Source organism: Gymnoscopelus microlampas (genome assembly GCF_963454915.1).
Source record: "Gymnoscopelus microlampas genome assembly, chromosome: 18".
In the NCBI taxonomy this organism is placed as follows: Eukaryota; Metazoa; Chordata; class Actinopteri; order Myctophiformes; family Myctophidae; genus Gymnoscopelus; species Gymnoscopelus microlampas.
In genome coordinates, this window is record NC_139955.1 from 36855392 (window position 1) to 36878079 (window position 22688).

At 45.8% G+C, this 22688-nt stretch overlaps 1 protein-coding gene across 6 annotated transcripts in view; it reads left to right on the forward strand.

Moving 5' to 3' along the window:
* The first annotated feature begins 3083 nt into the window (after nucleotides 1–3083).
* The window catches only part of pcdh19 (protocadherin 19), an 86043-nt gene continuing 66438 nt past the window's right edge, over nucleotides 3084–22688 (forward strand). For 2 of the 6 annotated variants that reach the window (XM_084085658.1, XM_084085657.1), the window contains exons 1-2: nucleotides 3084–6377; nucleotides 9923–10268. In XM_084085658.1, coding sequence (XP_083941784.1) covers nucleotides 4228–6377; nucleotides 9923–10268 — 2496 coding nt within the window. In that variant the 5' untranslated portion in view covers nucleotides 3084–4227. The remainder of the gene's footprint in view (nucleotides 6378–9922; nucleotides 10269–22688) is intronic. The other 4 variants (XM_084085662.1, XM_084085661.1, XM_084085660.1 and 1 more) reach the window with 2 other exon arrangements.

Genomic DNA, 22688 nt, shown 5'->3' on the forward strand with positions numbered 1-22688 from the left:
CTCTTACTCCACTACATCTCAGAGGAAAATCATATGTTTTACTCCACTACAATTATTAGAGAACTTTAGTTACTATAGTTACTTTGCTCACTAGATCTGCTATTTTCAAAAGATTTGTATACATTCAAAACCTGTGAAATGGGAACATTCTGCATAATGAGTAGGCTACTTTTACTTTTGGGTGTTTTAAGTATATTTTGATGCCAATGCTTTTGTAGCTACCTTTACTCAAGTAATTTTTGATTTCCTGACTTTTACTTGTAATAGAGTATTTCTGCATTGCAGTATTGATACCTTTGTAAACAATGTGAGTACTTTTAGTTTTACCACCCACTGTACGGGGGTAAAAAAAACAGCAGCTGGGGTCTGCCGGCAACTTTTGTAAATAATAAAGCCAAGCGGTAACAGGCCGCTAGGTGTCACCCTTGTGACTTTAAAACGGGGTTGAGCTTCGAAGGCAATCATGATGGTGAAAGAGACGGGCTGAGCGGGGAGGGTGGGGGCTGAGAGAGAGACACAGTGGCGTAAAGTAACTAAGTACATTTACTTAAGTACTGTACCATTTTGATGTATTTTTGCTTTACTGGAGTATTTCCAATTTTCAGTACTTTTACTTCTACTGGGCCTAATAGCCTACGTTGCAATTGCTATTTATTCGTTTGCCCTTTTATTGATATTAGGCCACTATATGACAAAAACAATTAAACTAACCAAAATATGCCATTTTGAGTTTATTTAAATTAGAAACTGACCAATGCAATATGATGGGGTCTATTGTGATTGTTATGTGAAAGACAAGTCGCCTAATTAATTTGACAGATGTATATCATCATTGATATTGACTGATGACACTTGAATATACAGTAGCCTATGTTGAAACTTGTTAGGCGTAATAAAAAGGTATATAGGCTCTATGAATTGAATACATAGGACCACAATGGAAATAAGCCTTGATATTCAGTCAATCAATCAATCAATCAATCAAAGGACTATACCTGTTGTGACACCAAATCAATACGAATAGCATCCCTTGATGAGTCAGCCAAAACAAAATATGTGTGTGTGTGTGTGTGTGCGTGTGCGTGTGCGTGTGCGTGTGCGTGTGCGTGTGCGCGTGCGCGTGTGCGTGTGTGTGTGTGTGTGTGTGTGTGCGCGCGCGCTTTACGTACGTGCGTGGCGTGCGTATATTGTTGCAGTGCATCGAACAACAACACCTGTTGGATTTGTATTTTATTTTTGTCTTTATATGGGACATCAACTTCCTCAAGTGTCAGGTCTGTTCCACAGGATGTGAATAATAACAACATGATCCTACACACTGCTGTGTGCTGTCTGTCCCACCGTGACGTGATGTGTGTGTGAGGTGTTATGTCTACAGGGTCCACTACACGGTCAAGTAGGCAACACTCCGGAAAATACACTCTGGATTCAGGGGTCTTCAACAGGGGGTCCTCAGAGTTACTACAGGGGGTCCCCCAAATCTTTGTGTGATATGATTTTTTTTTTTTACATTAACCACTTGAACGCTATAGCATCCCTTTTCTGAGGAGAACTTTAGCCAAAAATAGCAGATCTACAAGCCCACAAGAGGCAGGCGTTGTGAGCTTTTAGATCGGCTATTTTTGGCAAAGAGTCAGTTATAGGTGTAGAGGGGAAAAAGAGCAGCAAAAGTTTATCTGAAACACAATTTTATACAATATAGAGGGGGTCCCTGCTTCATCTCTGTCTCAGCTAGGGGGTCCTTGGCCTGAAAACGTTGAAGACCCCTGCTCTGGAACAAAAAAAAAAGCCAACATGGGTGGAGCAGCCAGGTGGAGGGAGGGAGGGGGAAAAAAAATCGAACCATAAAAAATAGCCTACATGAGATATGAGCAATAACAGCCATGTCAAGCTGAAATAATATAGCGCACGGTCATAATTGCAAATATTGATCAGACAGACTTTAAACGTTGTCCAATCGAAGAAAACTGGCAAACCGTGACGCAAAAGTAAAAGGCAGTTTCGGGGTAAAACCCTTTGGTTGTAGGCCTATGCTCTATCTTTCCCCTCGCGGACATCTGGCCTTAATACTTTGCTACATGTTAAATATTGCACATTATAATTGCCCATTCACTGGTCCGTCTGCACAGTGCACACAGAGGCAGAAGCACAGGTAGTTGGCCGGGTTCTAGTTTTCATTGCTGCATGTGTCTGTGCAGTGGTGGAAAAAGTACTCACATTTCTTACTTAAGTAAAAGTATCAATACTGCACTGTAGAAATACTCTGCTACAAGTAAAAGTCTGTAATTTAAAATGTACTTGAGTGAAAGTACAAAAGTATTGGTATCAAAATGTACTTAAAGTACCAAAAGTAAAAGTACTAAACTGTTTAAAAGTACTAGGCTATTTTCAAATAGCCTAGGCATAAAATAGGGCTAAATATAATAGTTTATATCTGAAAAGTAACTAGTAACTAAAGTTTTCAAATAAATGTAGTGGAGTAAAAGTACAACATTTGCCTCTGAGATGTAGTGGAGTAGAAGTAAAAGTATTGGAAATTGGAAATACTCCAGTAAAGTAAAAGTACCTCAAAAATTGCACTTAAGTACAGTACTTGAGTAAATGTATTTAGTTACTTTACACCACTGGTCTGCACACACACAGGCAGCACAGACAGAGACAGAAGCACAGGTAGTTGGCCGGGTTATAGTTTTCAACGCCGTGTGTGTGTGTGTGTGCGTGTGCGTGTGCGTGTGTGTGTGTGTGTGTGTGTGTGTGTGTGTGTGTGTGTGTGTGTGTGTGTGTGTGTGCGTGTGCGTGTGCGTGTGCGTGTGTGTGTGTGTGTGCGCGCGCGCTCCTCCGCCCCGCCCACCAGCAAACCCAGCCCTCCTGTGCGCGCTGCCATTGGCTGCTGGAGGATTGCGGGTCCTGAGACTGAGCGCTCGGCGCTGAGACCGTGCGTTCACTTCATATCATTCAGTGCGTTCACTTCAGCCAGTGTGGAGCACCGTGACGCACCGTGAGCGCGTATTACTGGACCCAACAACACTATAGCAGCTTGGACTGGGCAGCGAGCAAGAGAGCCTCAACCACCACCACCAACCACCACACTGGATATTATTCTGTGCTTATAGTTTTTTTTTTTTTGCTGCAATCAGACCCTTCTTTTGACAGCCTCTCCTCCTCCCATCGTCTGCTGGAGCTGCGTTTATCTGTGGATTCTTTACATGGACTAACTAACTAACGGGATATCTATGTGTTGCCTTTTTCTTCTTATATTTTCTTTTTTTCTCATGTCAGAATAGGAGGAAATTCACAAGCAAGTGAAAGCTGCATCAGGACTTGTGGAGAGCTATTACTATAGGGGAGACAGACAGAAGGTTAAATCTGCGTGCCTGGAATTAAAAATAAAAGGTAACCGTTGGACTTCCCAGTGTTACAAAGGAGACATTCCTGCAATAGCATCGTTCGTCTTGCAGCCTGAGATAAACCGGACTTATAATCTGTTGAATCTTTTTTTTTTTTTTTGCGACTGCAGATCATTTTTTTCAATGAGATGTGCGGTTTGATCGCCTTTGATCGCCCGAGGAAGACAATCTACAACTTGTAATAGGACGAACGTTTCGTTTCTTTTTCTTTTCTTTCTCCAATCTAAAATGCGGCTTAAATATTGTCTGGCATCGACACATTGGGGGGAAATTTAACAGAGACTTTTGAGCCCCATTATTTCATCTACAAGGAAAATATTTTTTTGGGTGGATCTTTTCATTGGATTTTTTTTAATTATTTTTTTTACCTACGATTTTACCTTAATTTTGTTTGGCCCACTTGAAAATGGACAGTTTATCATTTGAGTCGTGCTGCAACATCAGTTTGCTGTCTGATAAGAAGCGCAGCGCCGATTTCCATGTCTAAATCACTGCTCTGAGAGCATTCAGTATGTTTTCACATATCTGTCCTCTCTCCAATACCTCGCACGCTGCAGTGGACCAGATGATGTGCTTTGCAGGAGAGGAGCAGCACAATAAAGGACTTATTTAGAATTGCACTCGCCATGCTATAATTTGCGTAAAGAACAGCCATTCGTCATTAAAAAACATCTTCCCGAGCAGCCAGTTCCATGAGATGAATAATTGGGAACATTTTTGCCTGTTATCTCTGACATGCATTCGTGTGCGTAATCGTTTTTTTTTTTAGCCAATTTTTTTAGGCTATAGACAAGACAGAGGGAAAACTCAACAGGTAATAATGCAATCCAAGGAGATGGAATTAATACAATTTATTTTTGGGGCACTTTTACTTTGGGGCATCGGGGCCGACGCTGTTATCAACCTGAAATATGGAATTAACGAGGAGATGAAGCCGGGCTCGGTGATCGGGAACGTGACAAAGGACGCACAGAAGCAGGGCTTCCAGATCGCGCCGCAGCCGCCGTACCTGCGGGTGATCTCCAACTCGGAGCCGCGGTGGGTCGAGCTGAGCCCGGCCGGGATCCTCACGACCCAGATGAAGATAGACCGCGACGTGGTCTGTCGACAGAACCCCAAGTGCATCATTTCCCTGGAAGTGATGTCAAACTCCATGGAGATCTGTGTCATTAAGGTGGAAATCGAGGATCTGAACGACAACGCGCCCCGGTTCCCCACGAGTCACATCGACATTGAGATCTCGGAGAACGCCTCTCCGGGGACCCGCTTTCCCCTGGAGGGAGCGAGCGACCCGGATTCGGGGGTCTTCGGGGTGCAGTCTTACTCCATCACCCCGAACGAGCTTTTCGGTCTGGAAATAAAGACGAGGGGGGACGGCTCCAAAATCGCCGAGCTCGTGGTGCAAAAATCACTGGACAGAGAGACCCAGTCTCACTACTCGTACGAGATAAGCGCAGAGGACGGTGGAGACCCGCCGAAGATAGGCGCGGTCCAGTTGAATATCAAAGTGATGGACTCGAACGATAACAACCCCGTGTTCGACGAGCCGGTGTACACCGTGAACGTGATGGAGAACTCGCCCATTAACACGCTGGTCATAGACCTGAACGCCACGGACCCGGACGAGGGCACGAACGGCGAGGTCGTGTACTCGTTCAACAGCTACGTCACCGAGAAGACGCGGGACGCGTTCAAAATCGACTCCAGGACGGGCATCATCACCGTCAACGGCGTGTTGGATTACGAAACGGCGCAGATATACGAGATCGACGTGCAGGCCAAAGACCTGGGTCCCAACTCCATCCCCGCGCACTGCAAAGTGACGGTGAACGTGATGGACGCGAACGACAACCCGCCCGTCATCATGCTGCTGTCACTGAACACGGAGATGGTGGAGGTGACCGAGAACGCGCAGCGCGGGTATGTCATCGCGCTGGTGAGGGTCTCGGATAAAGACTCGGGCTCCAATGGCAAAGTGCAGTGCCGCCTCCAGGGCAACGTGCCGTTCAGATTACAAGAGTACGAGAGCTTTTCCACCATACTGGTGGACGGCAGGCTGGACAGGGAGCAGAGGGACACGTACAACCTGACCATCCAGGCCGAGGACAGCGGCACCCCTCCCCTGCGCGCCACCAAGTCCCTAGTGGTCAAAGTCACGGACGAGAACGACAACCCCCCCCACTTCCTAAAGCCCCACTACCAGGAGATGGTCATGGAGAACAACCTGCCCGGGTCGTGTCTGCTGGCCGTGTCCGCGGAGGACCCGGACCTGGGCATGAACGGCACCGTGTCGTACTCCATCGTGCCCAGCGAGATTAAGCACATGGATGTCAACACGTATGTCAGCATCAACCCGTCAGGCCGCATCTACTCCATGAGATCGTTCGACCACGAGTACACCAGGACGTTTGATTTCAAGGTCCTGGCGAGAGACAACGGGAACCCCTCGCTGTCGAGCAACGCCACGGTGCGGATAGTCGTGTTGGACGTGAACGACAACACGCCCGTGATGACGAACCCGCCGCTGGTCAACGGCACGGCGGAGGTGTCCATCCCCAGGAACGCCGGGGTGGGCTACATGGTGACCCAGGTCAAGGCGGACGACTACGACGAGGGGGAGAACGGGAGGCTGACCTACACGATCTCCGAGGGGGACAGGACCTTCTTCGAGATCGACCAGGTGAACGGAGAGGTCAGGTCCACCCGGATGTTCGGCGAGAACGCCAAGTCCACCTACGAGATCACCGTGGTGGCCCGCGACCACGGGAAGCCCTCGCTGTCGGCCTCGGCGTACATCGTGGTCTACCTGTCCCCCGACCTGAACACGCAGGAGTCTATTGGGCCCGTCAACCTGTCGCTCATCTTCATCATCGCCCTGGGCTCTATAGCCGCGATTCTGTTTGTCACCATGATCTTTGTTGCAGTGAAGTGCAAAAGGGACAACAAGGAGATCCGAACATACAACTGCAGGTACTGATGGCGACGTCTCGATGTGTAAATGTATGTTTTTCTGTCGTTTTTAATTGGCCGTACATCACTTCACATGTTCAGACAGTGTTGCTGTTGTGTTAGTGTGTGTACTGTCAGTGTGTGTCTGTGTGGCCGTACATCTCTTCACATGTTCAGGCAGTGTTGTTGTTGTTGTGTAAGTGTGTGTGCAGTGTGTGTCTGTGTGGCTGTACATCTCTTCACATGTTCAGGCAGTGTTGTTGTTGTTGTGTAAGTATGTGTGCAGTGTGTGTCTGTGTGCATGTGTGTTTGCGCGCTAGAGAGGAGGAGAGAGGATCCAGAGAGTGTGAGTGTTTATTTAATGTCATACTGCCTGTAGAGGCCTGGGTGTGAGTGAGGCTGATGATGAGGACTGCAGCAGGTTTTCACAGATGAAACGCAGCTAATAACAACATGCCTTTAGATTAGGCTCTTTCCTTCTGTAGACCCCCACTCTCCATGTTATGTGGATTTGATTGATTGAAACGTTTTGATTTGTAACCAATTGGGTCATAAATATGACCGTCCCACTGTCATGCTCAATGTGTGGGTGTGTTACCAGGCAATTAACGTCCTAGCCACCCCATCATTCCTTCAGATTTATTATTTGAGCGCACCAACATGGCTGATTGAGAGATTGCAGCTTTAATCTGATAGTCTGATGATCAAATGTATAGCATTATTCACAATTGCCTCATTATTGTTTGCTATAATAGTACAAATAAATAGGTACTCCTCTAGTCAACGTTTGGCTCGTATAAAGACTTGAACATCGCCATGGTCATGGCACCTTTGACTTAACTAGGCACTTTATAACCTTATTTTCTGGATCTGGCATATTGAAAACTCTGTTTTGTTCATCAATCTGCACATCAGGCTCTGGCTTTGATTTCCCCATGCTACATTACCACTGTAAATTTACATATAGATTGGATTTGTGAATTTAACCTGAAGCCATAATCATATTTTGCTCTAAACCTAATTTTGTTGACATGAAAGTTGAACCAGCCATTTCAAAATACAAGAACCTCCCTAGGCTTACAGAAAGAGTAAAAAAATGGCCAGTATAGGAATTATAGGCATATTTATCATTATTGATTAGAAATCAAATGTGGTGTGTACCTCCATTCGGCGTGTCATGGTCGGCTAGAGACGAGCACCACTTTTCTATGTTTTCAAGGTTTCCCCCTCCAGCACTGGCTGAGAAGAACGTACGCAGTTGTGGAAAAAGTACTCAAATGTTTTACTTAAGTAAAAGTATCAATACTGCAATGTAGAAGTACTCTGTTACAGGTAAAAGTCTGGAATAAAAAAAAATACTTGAGTAAAAGTACTAAAGTAGTGGTATCAAAATGTACTTAAAGTACCAAAAGTAAAAGTACTAAAATGTTTGAAAATAGCAGATCTACAAGTTCACAACGCGTCGCGATGCGACGCGTTGTGAGCTTGTAGATCGGCTATTTTCAAATAGCCTAGGTATAAAATAGGGCTAAAGTGGTTAATGTATGTTTTATAATGTAATAATGTATATCTGCAAAGTAACTAGTAACTAAAGTTTTCAAATAATTGTAGTGGAGTAAAAGTATGATATTTGCCTCTGAGATGTAGTGGAGTAGAAGCAAAAGTATAGACAATTGGAAATACTACAGTAAAGTAAAAGTACCTCGAAATTGCACTTAAGTACAGTACTTGAGTAAATGTACTTAGTCACTTTACACCACTGCTGAGATGAACGTGTACGTCATCATCCATTTGAAATGCTCCCAGGAATGAGCTGTCATGTCATCATGCAATATAACTAATAACTGCTTCATAAAGTGACATTACCTTTAGCTTGTTGCTACAAGCAACACGTCATTTCCCCGCCAAACACCTTCAAAAGCACTGTGTGGGTCTATACTAGGGGGAAACAGTCATATTACTTGGTATCGTTATATGGGGTACTGACAATGCCATAATCGTAATATAGCTTAATGCTTTTTTTCTCCAATACAAAACGTGTTTCATTCATTCAACAGCATGCACGCACTGCTGCAACATAACAAATTCAGCCTCAGTGATATATGGATAGCATGATGAGAATAAATAAATAAATGACCAGGAAAACAATGAATGTGAAATTCACAACCACCCACGAATAGTTCACCCCTCTTAGCAGAGGAGCTTCTTTCCCTGCTGGGGTGCTTTAATCAGCACTGACATGTTTCAGGTACAGCCACCTCCAAACTGTGGAGCACTTATTTGCAATTTATTGCCTGTCTTCTGTCAGTCTGTCTGACACAAAATAATTTTTTCTCCCTCCTCAGATTTTTCGATTTGAGCCTGGGAGTGTAGAGAGAGAACAATGACACACAAAAAAAGAGGGACTCCAAGCAGACCTCCCATTACCCTCTGCAAAATCACTGGAGAAACGGTTTTCAGAATCACTGAAAAAGGAACCAGAAATAAGGGGCGAGGGGGGGGGGGGACGGACGACGACAAACTACTAGAGCATGGTTTCTGAGCCAGGGTTATGTTAGGAAGAGACAAGCAGCCTCAGACCTGCATCGTTGTGACTCACTGGGAGTAGGGGCCTGCATGCTAAGTCTTATAGGCTGCCATTCCAGACATTGAACTATGTAGTTCTGTTATAGTGCAATTGTATAGCTACATTAAATTAAGACTAGATTTTATGCTCCAAATAATAGTAATAAATAGATGAGACTTTGTCAGAGCTACAGGATATACGTGGTACAGATTGCATTTAATGGTGAAAAACACGTGCTGTCTAAAATTGAGCTTCTCTGTGCTTCTCAGGGCATGCGAGGTGATGATCGCATATTTCCTCTCAGTGGGAGCGTCTCTCGATAAAGTTTGACTATGTAATGTTCCTCATTTGGTTTGATTAGAGTAAAAAAAAATGCTCGGCTCAATTTAGCAAACAGAGACTAGATAAATACATTTTAACCTACAGTTCTCCTGCACTCCATATTGCCAGTGGAAAAGAAAAGAAAAAGTACATGGAATTAACCGTGTGGCCTGTGTGCTTTGAATATGTTTGTGTATACTGGTGTCGCTGCTCAGTCATTTTATATTCTGCTTTGCTTCCGTGGTTCTGGCATGTTTGCATTGTGTGTCTGTTTGTGACATGTTGACTGTCGAGCATGCAAATGTAAACGAATGAGGGGTGTCGCCGGGGCGGCTCTATTGCGCACCAGGTGCGGAACGTCTCTTTCGTGCCGTTCCGGGCCTGGATACAGCCCCCATTGGCTGCGTTGAGTCGGCAGCCATTTTGCTCTTAGGCAACGCCCGGGGTGGGGAGACCGCACCCAGTCTCCCCGCCCCGAGCGTGCCGTAAAAGCAAAATGGCTGTCTTGTCAATATGTCACCGACCCTGTGTATGAGCCTGCCCACCGTCGAATGGCACCCACCTGGCCGGCATGGGCATGGGTTTGAGGGGTGAGGGGCGGGGGGGTACGGGGGCGAACACTTTGGCCGTGTGGACCGGGGAGAGTGAGACGGAGCACTGCTTTATTGAGTCTGTTCAGTTTCTTCTACTTGCGCAGGGTGGCGGAGTACTCGTATGGCAACCAGAAGAAGTCCAGCAAGAAGAAGAAGCTGAACAAGAACGACATCCGCCTGGTGCCGCGCGACGTCGAGGAGACGGACAAGATGAACGTGGTGAGTTGCTCGTCTCTCACCTCCTCGCTCAACTACTTCGACTACCACCAGCAGAGCCTGCCGCTGGGCTGCAGGCGCTCCGAGAGCACCTTCCTCAACGTGGAGAACCAGAACTCACGCAATTCCGCCCCCAACCACGGCTATCAGCACCCCTTCACCGGGCAGGGCCACCAGCAGCCTGACCTCATCATCAACGGCATGCCACTGCCAGAGGTGAGACCCACTCCACTCTCTGCTCTGTCCTAAAGACTTTGCCCTGGCCGCCTGCTGGGGAGGTGGGTGATAGGAGGCGAAGGGAGTGAAAGGAGACTCGTCGTCATGACCGGGACCGCTTGGTGCTCCGTTAACAAAAATCCGGAGGCAGCGGTCAGCGTTGATGCAGTGTGTTTTGTTATCGTGGGGGGGGGTGAACGGGGTGGTGTGGGTGGGTTGGTGGGGGTTTGAGGTGTGGTAGGAATACTGTGCAGATGTTTTTCCTTTTTTCTTTTCCCAGTGCATTCAAAGGTCATGTTATGCATGCAGGGTTTCTAGAGAGCCTGTGCTATGGTATGAGTGTCACTCACTGTGCATCCCCATTCAGGGGCAGTGGAACCGTTGCAAACGGCAGATGTGACCTTAAGTCGGGTCTGTTTGAGCGGAATCCTTTAAGGCATTTCTGAGGACCCGTGACACAGGGGCTGACCTATGACTGAGAGAGCCGTGCCAAGCAGAATTTGGAGGGCTGACAGAATGTATTATGTGACTTCCCTTGTTTTTGTGTGTGTGTGTGTGCGTGCGTGCGTGCATTCGTCCATGTGTATGCGCTGAACAACTGCGACGGAACAGGCTTGGAACACCTGCCAGATGCATTGACCCAGCTAATCAGCCTCACCACATGTCATTTCAGGTGCAAGAAGATAGAATAATCGCTGCTTAAATGCTCTCTATCTCCGCGCTCGCCTTATTCGACTCCCGATATCGCCGCGAGGCCAAAGGCAGTTCTGCACTGTCGGGCCGTTGAATTGCCCCGCATACGGTTTATTCTAGCGACACGCCATGCATGGCTGCAGCAGCAGAGCAGTGACTGGGTCTGACTTGGACGGCTATTCAACCTGGCATTGTGAATGCAGACCAGCTGATCTTTAGTTTATAGATTTTCGCCTGTATGAACTGGTTTATTGGATTCTTTGGACAACCTTTCTCCCTGACCCACTTCTCATGTCCCTCTGGGAGGAAGGGGTGTTGTGTTGCTGTGTGTGTGTGTGTGTTGCTGTGTGTGTGTGTGTGTGTGTGTGTGTGTGTGTGTGTGTGTGAGTGCGTGCGCATGTGTTTGCGTGCGTGCGTGTGTGTGTCGCCCTACCTTGTTCACTCCCATAGTCGGCAACAATTGAGCTCCTGCTCCACTCACTTATAATTGATGAGTCCAATCTTCATTTGACATTCAGCGTGAGGCTCTGCTGGCAGGGCTGGAGGGGGCATGTGCCTTAAAACAAAACAAGAAACAGGAGATGGTTATCGATCCATTGATCGGATCCAGAGAGATCTTGGGCACGGATTGGAAACCCCGAGAGGTCAATGAGACCCACTTACAGTCATGCTGATTTACTGGGACTGTCTGCAGGCATGTGTGTGTGGTGTGTGTGAGTATGTGTGCGTGTGTGTGCCATGCATGTTTGTTTGTGTGTGTGTGCATAAATTGCACATGCATGTGTACATATGTCTGTCTGTAAACATTGACAGAGAATGAGGAATGGTGGGATAGTCCAGTGGTCAACCAGTGGTCCGGGGACCACCAGTGGTCCTTGAGGGGGCACCAGGGGGTCCCCAGCAAAATGTGTTAACATAGTGTGTCACAATCATTTTATCCACTTAGCTTTGGCTATTCAAAAATAGCAGATACACAAGCTCATAGCGCGTCACCGAGTGCCGCGCTATGAGCTTGTAGATCTGCTATTTTTGAAAAATCTTGAAAATGTGTGATCTTTGAATATATATATATATTTTTTTTTTAATTTTTAACTAAAATCTTTGCTTCTGGGGGTCCCTGGCACAAAACATTTTCAGATGGGGGTCCGCGGCCAAATTTATATCAATTTAGGCATGAAAAAGGTTGAAAACCACTGGGATAGTCTATCAGCTGTGAAGACAGTAGGTGAGGGGGGGTTCAGCAGAGGATCGTATTCCCTTCTGGGTATAGTGGCGTGTTGGTCACCACCCTCCTCTCTGTGACAGAAAACAACAACAAACAAAACGGAGTACAAAAACCCCAGCGATAGCCTGTGTCTGCGGCTTAAGCATCCAATAAAAGCATCATCGCCGCAGGTCGGATCAGGAGAGCCTTTTATTTGTTTCGGTTAATGGAAAAAAGAGGAGCGGGAGACAAATATGACTACGGATTGATTGCAATGATTCTCATATGCAAAGCACGGAGGTGTGTTTTGATGGGTCCATATTAGGGGCAGAAATTGAGACGAGGAGGGAAGGTAGGAGTGAGCGAGGGAGTGAACGAGGGAGGGATAAATGTGCATTAGTGCCAGGTGTCTGAGCCCCACACCGCATTTTCTCATTTTCTCAGAAGGCTGTTGATTGGCCTGATAAAGGCCGGAGCTGCTTAACATGCAAGTGCCATCGCGCTCCCGCCTTGCACATGACGTTGACAAACATCTCTTTGACCCGGCCTGGGCATATTTCCCCTCGACAGAGAGAGAGAGAGAGAGAGAGAGAGAGAGAGAGAGAGAGAGGGAGAGGGGGAGAGGGAGAGAGCGCAAACACGCAAGGGAAAGACGTGTGTGGGCGTTGGGAAAGAAGTGTGTGGGTGTTGCAGTGTGTATGTTTATGTGTGGGCATGTATATGAGAGCGTATATTGTGAGTGCTAGTGTGTTTTTGTGTGTATATGAGAGAGAGAGAGGGAGAGACAGAGAAAGAGAGAGTGTGAGAGAGAGACAAGAGATAAAAGGAAGAGAGATATGGTGAAAGAGGCATATCACACCCTCTATCAGAGCGAAGCAGGTTCAAAGATTGCGACCATAGCTTTCTGCCTCTCCATTGTGAACATTCATAAAAAGACAGTGGCTCTGTAATATCCAAACGTGGCTGCTGTGCTGAGTAAAAAAAAAACAGTCAGCATAATTGTGACACCATTCACGGAGCAACAAACAGAACTGCTGTGAAATGACTGATAATAGGTTTGTCACGACGTGCAAGTCTGGGCTTGAAAAACCATTTGACTACACAAGTCCACAGTGCATGTCCCCTCAGTCTGGCTAGGAACACTTGTGTGGCTGCACTGATGTGATTAGCAAGGCAGTTGTCCCCCCCCCCCACCCAATTTTTTTAATTGTTCATCCGAAGGGCAACCTGGTAATTATCCATGATTCATGCATCCTCTTCTGAAGAGCTTTGCTTTTAACACGAGGGTGCAGTGCCTACTGCATGTATTTATTTTTGTCCACTCGAATCATTATTTGATGCCTGAATTTTCATCAAGAGATAAAAATCTGTGCTGGAAGTAAAGGAGAGAAGCAGTGAGTTGTTTTTTTTTCCGTGCATTTCTTGAGGTGTTTGCCAGACGTATTTTACAAGCAGTGTTTGTTATTTTATATGGCCCAATCAGGAATCGTGTGTCAGAGCTGTAGACTCGCATCTCTAGTCTCATAGACAAATCCCGAGGACGCACGCACGCTCTCACACACGCGCGCACACACACACACACACACACGCACACGCACACGCACACGCACACGCACACGCACACACACACACACACACACACACACACACACACACACGCACACAGGTGCAGACGTTTGCCAAGATAACAGTGACAAGTCTTCCCACAGGTCTTAAGCGGTAGCTGTAGTTGCATTGTGTATATGTTGTATTCTCTCTCCCGAGACGGTGCATCTTGAACCCTCCCTGAAGATCCCTGTCCATTGTTTTGAAGTGCATCAGCTGCAAGGTGTTTGTTTGACCTGCCTGTGGCGGCACTAAAACGAACGCTCACGGGAGAATAGAGCTGTCTTGCATGGCTTAATTATAGTGAATCACTTGGTGGGGGAGACAATTATACAGTAAAGGAATGGCCTTTGGCTAGAATGTGTTTTTGAATCCGTAATGTGTACTCAGGCTCCCCACACCTGTGATTTCACATAATGAATATAGCAGAAAAATATGTTCTCTTGGATTATTGATTTATTCTACATTAGCCTTTACACGGGGAAGAGATTGCCGATGTATTTGATCAGGCTTCTTTATGGTGCTAAATGAAATATTACAAAGGGGAGTTGGACTTTGTACTCCATTTGTAAATTGCCATATTAGCATAGTTTTGCCGGATCCATTTATCTCCAGGTCTTTTTTTTTTTATTATCGTTTTAATTTTTCATGTAGTTCAATGCAGTCCAAAGCAATTCTCTTCCAGATGATCCATTGTGTTGGGGAAAAGCTAGGTAAACACATCTTTCAGTTAGTTTGCAGGATATTCCATTATATCGCTTATTCGCTTCCCAAAAAGAACAGATCTACAAGTCGTTGTGATGCGACGCGTTGTTAGTAGTTTGTAGAGTGTAAATTTAGCTTCAGTAAGGAAGACATTTTGGTGTCGGCTGGTGGAGAAAACACAACGACGAGGGGCTCCAAGACTGCATGTCCCCTGCAATCACGTCACATCAGGACAATATGTACAGAGTGCATTCAAACGTTTCATACTGAGCATGCAAAGCAGATGACACGCTGTCAGCGCATACGGCACATCTGCAGGAACTGCCAATCAACCCCCCCCCCCCCCCCCACACACACACACACACACACACACACACACACACACACACACACACACACACACACACACACACACACACACACACACACACACACACACACACACGTGTGTACATGAGTGCATCATTTCTTCTAATGGGATGTCACATTACTATGAGATGTGAACGGTGACGTCATTTGCAACTAATCTGGGCTCGGGTGGTGCAGTGGTAAAGTCCCTGCCTGCATCCGGGTTTTTCGGGCTCCTACGTCAGTGGTTCTCAACCAGTGGTCCTTGAGGGGATTCCAGGGGGTCCCCAGCCAAATTAATAGTTAGGAACCAAATTGACCCTTATGTGTCTGTAACTCTGAGAGTGTACAAATGGAACCAAATGGACCCTAACGGGTCCATTTGGTGCCATTTGTACACTCTCAGAGTTAAATGAACACTAATGATGATGATACAGTGTAGAGTGGGACCCCCAGGAAATCAAAATGGTCGAGTCCCTGGCATATCTTTTCAAATGGGGGTCCGTGGGCTAATAGGTGTCAATTTGGGGGTCCTTGATGCAAAAAAGGTTGAAAACCCACTGGTCTACGTGAACACAATTGGCCCGCGTTCGGGGGGGGGGGGGGGGGGGGAAGCCGGGCGGGGAGGGTAATATTGGTCACTGCACGTACTCCTACGGGCTGGGGGAGGCCGAAGGCCCTACGTCCTCCCGGTGGGGGCTAGTGACAACACAGAAGTGTGTGGGGAGGAATTAATTGGCATAATGACTAAATCGGGCAGAAAAAGGAAGTATATTTGTTTTTTTCAGTTTCTGTATTGTAATAAAGCACCTCGTCACACCCTTTTAAACGTCTGCGAAAGGCAAGCTGTTAGAATATAATATCTACTTCTGCTTCTAAGCCGCGGATACACAGAGAGAAGACATTTTTTGACTATTTAAACAAGGTCGTTTTGTATATTTCTGTAAGTTTCATCAGGCTAATCTGTTTAAGCATTCTGAAGCCGATACAAGATAAACTAAAGGTCATAGACAGCTACTGTCTCAATGTGAAGTTTCGCGGCAAAGGACTCCGAGGCGGTCTAGGAGTCTCTGATGAGGGCGCAACCGCCACTTAAAAACACTTTGAATAAGAGGCATCTCTTATCTCCAGGAAGTGGAAGGAGACTAATCAGGGTGGAGGAGAGCAGAGAAGACACAAAGATCACGTACAGAGGCAAAGGATCCGTGACTGCACGAACTTGAATTCAGTGTAGCCTTTTCTTTCATTTTATATCTGTTAAAAGAGTGGCGTACATACATAGCATGCTTTAATGTCTTCTCGCCTCAGAAAAAGTGAGCTGGAGTGATAAGAGGGAGCTGTCTTATCTCCAACCCTTCAGATTTTGGCAGATGATCCTGCTAATTATTGAGAAGGGTTATATGTTTGTGAGTCAGAGACCGTAACCACTTTAAACCCCTTATCGTTAGTAAAACGGACCTGAGCTACAACTGTACTTGGACCACTGTTTACCGTCTATATGTCGTCACCAAAAACAGCTGATTTACAAGCTCACAATACAAACAACGCGTCGCAACTCTGCGATTTTTTGGCTGAAGTTGGGATTCAAGTTGTTCAAGTGGTTAAGACAAAGTGTCCGTTTTTATAAGGCAACAGAAAGCACTTGTGTGTCAGAACTACAAGGATATTTTGGCAGTGTAGACGATACCGTTGGCGGCGTTTACATTGTTACATTTGTTACTGTGCTGTTACTCTTATAATGAATGAACTGCATGGGCAGAGTTGTGGTGTTGTGAGTGACACAGTGATAATTCAGCTATGACACGTGTACATCTGATTGACAACCAGAGGGACTCTTATACCCATGGTTGGGTTTATGTAACCTTGACCCTCAGCCCCATCTCACACAGTGCTTTTCACAGTGTGTGTGTGTGTGTGTGTGTGTGTGTGTGGGGGGGGTACAGTACACTACAAATACATAATGACGACCCGACTCACCGAGGCAGCCAATCATATCGGCTTCCCCCCTCAGGGATGCCACCCTCTTGTTGGGATCAAAGCATCTTCCCACAGAACAGCTTCAGTGTCAAAACACGCCTGAGCGACAGGGTCTGACGTTCCGCGTGTCAGTGTAGTCACAGCCCTTAACTGCATGTGACCTATTAGCAGAATGCATGGCAAGGAGGTCTGTGGACAAAGAGCAAGGGCCTGGAGAGTGTAGAGCGAGAGGGAGAAATATGGAGACCTATTTATAGAGGTCCAATGATATTCCATAACCTGTACTGCTACTGCCTGGCTCAAATGCTGTTTTTTTCCCTCTCTCTCTCTCTCTCTCTCTCACTCTCTCTCTCTCTCTGTGTGAAATGGAGGATGCTCGGATGAAGCAGAGATCCAGCTATACAGTAGAGAGCCTATTATTTGTTCAAAATTCTAACCATGTAAAAACTCCCAGGACGGAAAGAATATGATTTTGTATTATTGTTGGCTTAGCTTTTCCTCCTCTGCTGGCTTGGCCTATTAAAGACAACATTCAGCTCTGTGCAGTGCACCTGAAAGACACGGAAATAGGATTAAAAAGCATCCCCCATACTTGGATGTTATGGTTAGTTAGATCTATTCAGTTTTTGATCCAAATTGTCGTTTATGGCAAGCGTTGATTTCGCAAGCACCTTTCCAAATTGTCATTTATGGTAAGCGTTGATTTTTGCGAGCACCTTTTATTCTTATCTCCAAGTCTCGGAAGCGCAACCTTCAGACATCAAACAGTCAAGATCACTTGAGAATATCAGCACTTCATCTGCGTCATATTCTAAAATAGGATTAGCCGGGAAGAGCACATGGAATTGCTTTGCCTTTTGTTCTAAAAATGTTACAATACATACTTTGTAAGCGCTAAGCAGTTTAATGCGTTGCCACCTGACTGCTAATTGTGTTTGTGAATATTACTGTAGCGGCTCCATCTCCCATGCTTTTAGGCAGACAATGAAATGAAATAAGCTAAAAACCATTCTATTATTTGATCACCCATCCTAACTTCCCTCATCCGTTCGGAGGAATTTATCTCGGTTCTAAGACAACAGCACAGAAAGCTAACATTTTATTCGACTAAGAGAGCCATATGAAAAGCATTACCATTTATCTTTTTTATCTCACTGAAAACATCAAAGAAAGAATGTTTTGCGGAACCAAAATTACTCACGTAATGGTTTAAGTGCATCAACTATTTACATTAGGCCCTGTTTATTGGACACGTAAATGCAATAAAGGGGGTAATGATGTTGGGTTTAGAGTGATGGGTCCAACCATAAATGAGGAGAGAATGCGAGGCCAACAGGCTAAATGGAGTGAGGGAAACGGACACAGTGATGATGTTTATCGCCGGAGAAGGGGACATCATTACGCACCTTGTTAAGCCCCGCAAGCAATGCAGCCTCGGACGTAATTATCCATTTAAATGAGTTTCCTGCAGCACTGTTTTTTATTCCTCAAATTAAACGGCGTGACACAAATATGCCACATTCTGTTTTCTTTCGCGGCAATCCGTGGACTCTTACACGTCCTGACCTATAGAGCACGTTGACTTATGGAACGTTATACCTTCGAGCAAACCGATTTGGAGTATCTGCTGTTTTGCAGCTTCCCTGCACACACTGTCAGCCTCGAGAAAGTTACTTGGTTGACGGAGATACCAGCAGAGTACTATTACAAAGCTGGTATTTCGACGTGTGTTCTCGCCATGTTAACCCATTAAGACCTGAGGCGATTCTTAAAAACAGTTTTTAGAAAAAAATCGAAAATGTTTTTTTTTTCAAGATTTTTCAAAAATAGCAGATATACAAGCTCATAGCGCGGCACTCGGTGCCGCGCTATGAGCTTGTATATCTGCTATTTTTGAATAGCCAAAGAGATCTAAAGTGACACAGATGCGTTCCAGGTCTTAATGGGTTGGTTAAGCAGGGAAAAAAAAACGAAAACAGTGGGTTTCAGTATTTCATGAACACAATCATTAGGAATGAGTGTGATTATCTCATCATAATCTTTGGTAAGACTTGAACTGCAGTTATTATTACAGTATATATCTGTCTCCTGTTTTGTTAGAAATGCTCTTCGTGGGTTTTACATGGGAAGCTTTCGGCATGTAAGACACACAAGCGATTTCATAGGTTTTCAGGCACAGTTGCGTGTGCATGATGCGAGTCTCCTGGAGTGAAGCAAAAGGCCGTGGTGTTTCTTACGCGTCTTAATGAAGGCAAACAGGTCTCAGTAAAGCTTACATCAACGGACAGCTCCGGGAGAGGCAGAAAATAAATTCATTAAACGATTTTTGTCTCTCTCTTAACCTCATCTCTCATTATCACAGATTTTTACTGCCAGGGTTTGAAAAACGCCTGCAGTTAAATTAATGTTAGAGGAAAGGTCAGCCTGCATACTTAAAACACAAGCCCCCAGACGCGATGGCCGGGAGTAAAGGCTATTTGCTCTGGACACTGTATAAACCGAGATACTATTTTGCCACCATTGTTTCTTTGCGCGCGCCAAGAATAACATGCCCATAAGCATTCATTACTGCTCTCCCCTCTGGCTTAGGAATATTAAAGGAGAGTGGCTTTTGTAGTACATGTACAAGCATGCACCATAGGATTTGACAACACCCCTCCAATATATTTGTCCCACTCAGCTGATAAGACAAACAAGGGACTCCCAGTCTCTCTGTGGGGAAATTAACTTTTTTCTCTTTTTTTCCTCCTTTTCTTATCCGAGCTGTTAACCCATTAAGACCGGGGACGCATCTTGTGTGTCATTTTTAGCGGCGCGAGCCGCTCTATACCTTTAGGTATAGAGCGGCTCCTGCTCTATACCTGACTTTGTCCGTGTTCACCGTCAACGTTCTGATTGGTCAGACCTGTCAACGTTCTGATTGGTCAGACCCGTCAACGAAGTGATTGGTCAAGCTTCACGTGACACATGACTATAAACACATAATGTATCAAAGGCGCCGCTACCTTCACACAGGGTGTGATTTTTAGATGTCTTTTGGCTATTCAAAAATAGCAGATATACAAGCTCATAGCGCGGCACCGAGTACCGCGCTATGAGCTTGTAGATCTGAAAACTCATTTCAAATTCATGGCAAAATCTTGGATTATACATTTTTTAAAGCGAACATTTGTAAAATATTTAGTTCCAGGAACCCCCAGAAGCAAAGATTAGATTTACAAATGTCCGAAAAAAGAAAATTCAAATATTTGCACAACTTTTCATGATTTTTCAAAAATAGCAGATCTACAAGCTCGTAGCGCGGCACTCGGTGTATATCTGCTATTTTCGAATAGCCCAACGAAATCTAAAAATGACGTTACCGGTCTTAAAGGGTTAAGAAAAACAAAACCTGAATGCCCCCCCATCCCATGAAAACGGCAGGCGAAACGAGAGGGGAGAAAACAAAACAAAAAAGAGAAAACAGTAATTACAACTTTATAATAATGACCATCATTGTTCGGGTGTGCGGGGAAAAAAATAATAAAAATCACCCAACTGCGGAGAGTGAAAAGGTATTAATTAAAAATTCACGGATAACGGCAGGCTCCTTATTTCTTTTCTCCGCTCTCTGTCTCAGTGGAAAAAACGGCAGTTACTGCCAGACTTGTGCTGCTTACATTGATGAGAGCGTTCCCACGGCCTTCTATGTGAGTGGTGATCCTGTGTTCTTTGAATGACAGGGGAGATGGGGGGGGGGGATGCAAGCGGAACGTAACAATACTCATTGTGAAGCTGCAGGGTCATTGAAAAGACTTATTTCTTTTTTTTTTTTTGAGGCAGCTCAACTCTAGCGCTAGGGAAGAGTGACCTTTGCAAGTATCCTGTCTTCTCGCTTGAAACAAAGAGGAAGCAGGAGGATGTTAGTTAGCTTTACGCCCCCCACCCCCTCCCCCCTCGCCCCTATCAGATTAAATGTCAACTTCTGCATGCATAATTGTAGAATATGGAGGACAAAAGACTAAAGTATGCCAATTTGCTGGCGGGTTGAACGGATCTTCAGTCTTGTTAGCCGCTGCGCAGTGCAAGACAAGTCACGGCACTCATGGACTTTCAGCGTGGCCCTGGTTACACGGCTGTTGCCATTAATCTAATCATCAGGTATATTTGGCTCTTGTTTCTGTCAGCGCTGCTATCCCCCTGCTTTTAATTTGGACTTTGAATTACCGCTAATTCAGCTTATAAGGAGTGTAAGAGAATCACAGCGCTGTCACATGACAACTTGCTTTGATGTTGGGAGAGAGAGAGAGAAAATGGTAAGCAGGAAGATGGGAGCTAACAGCATTATAGTGCTAGACACAAACGCTGCATTATACTTTGTGTTTTTCCCTTTTTCTATCCCCCTGCGGTGAAGCAAAACCTCCCCCCCTACGCTCGCTGTGCTTTTTCAATTGAACAAATTTCATACAGCGCTTTTGTTCTTATATAGGACTTACAAAACCTGGGAGTTTGCATTCGGGAGAGTGCGGTGGACAGGGGTTGCCAGATCTGCTTATTATAATTTCCACGCAAGATTTTATTTGAAAATAGCCGATCTACAAGCTCCACAACGCGTCGCATCGCGACGCGTTGTGAGCTTGTAGATCTGCTATTTTCAAATAGCTGATGTATATGTTAAAGTGCTCATGTGGCCCATATAGTCGCTTCTTTTGGGTTGGTTTTCCTAGACCCGGTTGCTTGTTTCTCTCACAGAATCTGGCAACGCCGGCGGTGGACGCACTGGATTGTTTTGACGAGCGTGGAGAGGCTATTGGCAGGCCATCCACGGCGGCGGCGGCGGCGATATCGGCCCGCCTTAGAGGCAGTGGCAGTGGCATGGCTAGAGAAAAAAAAACAGCGGGCTAGCCGGAATTGTAGCATTGTTCATCCACAGAACCAGAGGCAAAGCATGTAATGAGCTGTAGCAGTTTTCTTCCCAGCCAGCCTAATGGGCTATGACCGGGTAACGGGGGCCTCCGGGAGCCCCCCCCTCCCTCGTATTCCCTCCGCCCCGTGTCGTCGCCAGTGACTCGGGCCTCAGCTCTCTTTCAAAGTCCTCCCGCTCCCCCTCTGTGCCATCATCCTTCCATCCTCCATTCCTTCAACCTCTACGTCATTCATCTTCTCTTTTTGACCCCCTCCCGGAACCTTTGTCCCCTCTGTTAGACACCCCCCTACCCTACCCCCTATTCTACCCCCCCCCCCCCACCGTGTCTCAATGCATGGAATCCTTTTCTTCTACACGATGTGTGTAGTATACTCTGAGCATTCATTCTCATCCAGACTGACACCCACCAGAATAGCCTCCTTGATGGAGGCGCGGGGGGATGCGGGTTGACTGCATTAAAAAAGCCCAAACACACACACACGGCGTACTAAATAAAAGTTCAGGGGGAGAATTTGCTGATGTTAGGTGTAGGGGATTTGTTGTTGGAAGTCGGGCTCGTTTTTTCTCTCTCAAAAGCCTGTTTTGCATTTTGATTATCTGGTTTTTCCCTGAAAGCAATTCAGGTGGGCCTGTTTCGCTCAGATTTTGTTTTCCCCGGGATTAGGGCTTTTCAGAGAACGGCCAAGGCGCATTTATTCACGCCCATATATCTAGTTTCCCGGGGAGGAGGGGAACCCGTCTCTCTTTTTTGCTTGAGTCATACCAGGTCAAGTTTTAGAAAGACAAGCAGTGCACACGTGTGTGCCCTGGGAACAGATTAAATACCTACCCTGTGCCGGGGCACGCAGGGTGAAAACAGTACTAATGATAATAGCTATGATTGTCTTGCCATGGGGGGAGTGCAGAACGACTCCACCCGCTCTTTCTGAAGTCTCGCATGTCATTGGAAAAACAATACTTAGGCCTGAGTTGCTGTCTGGAG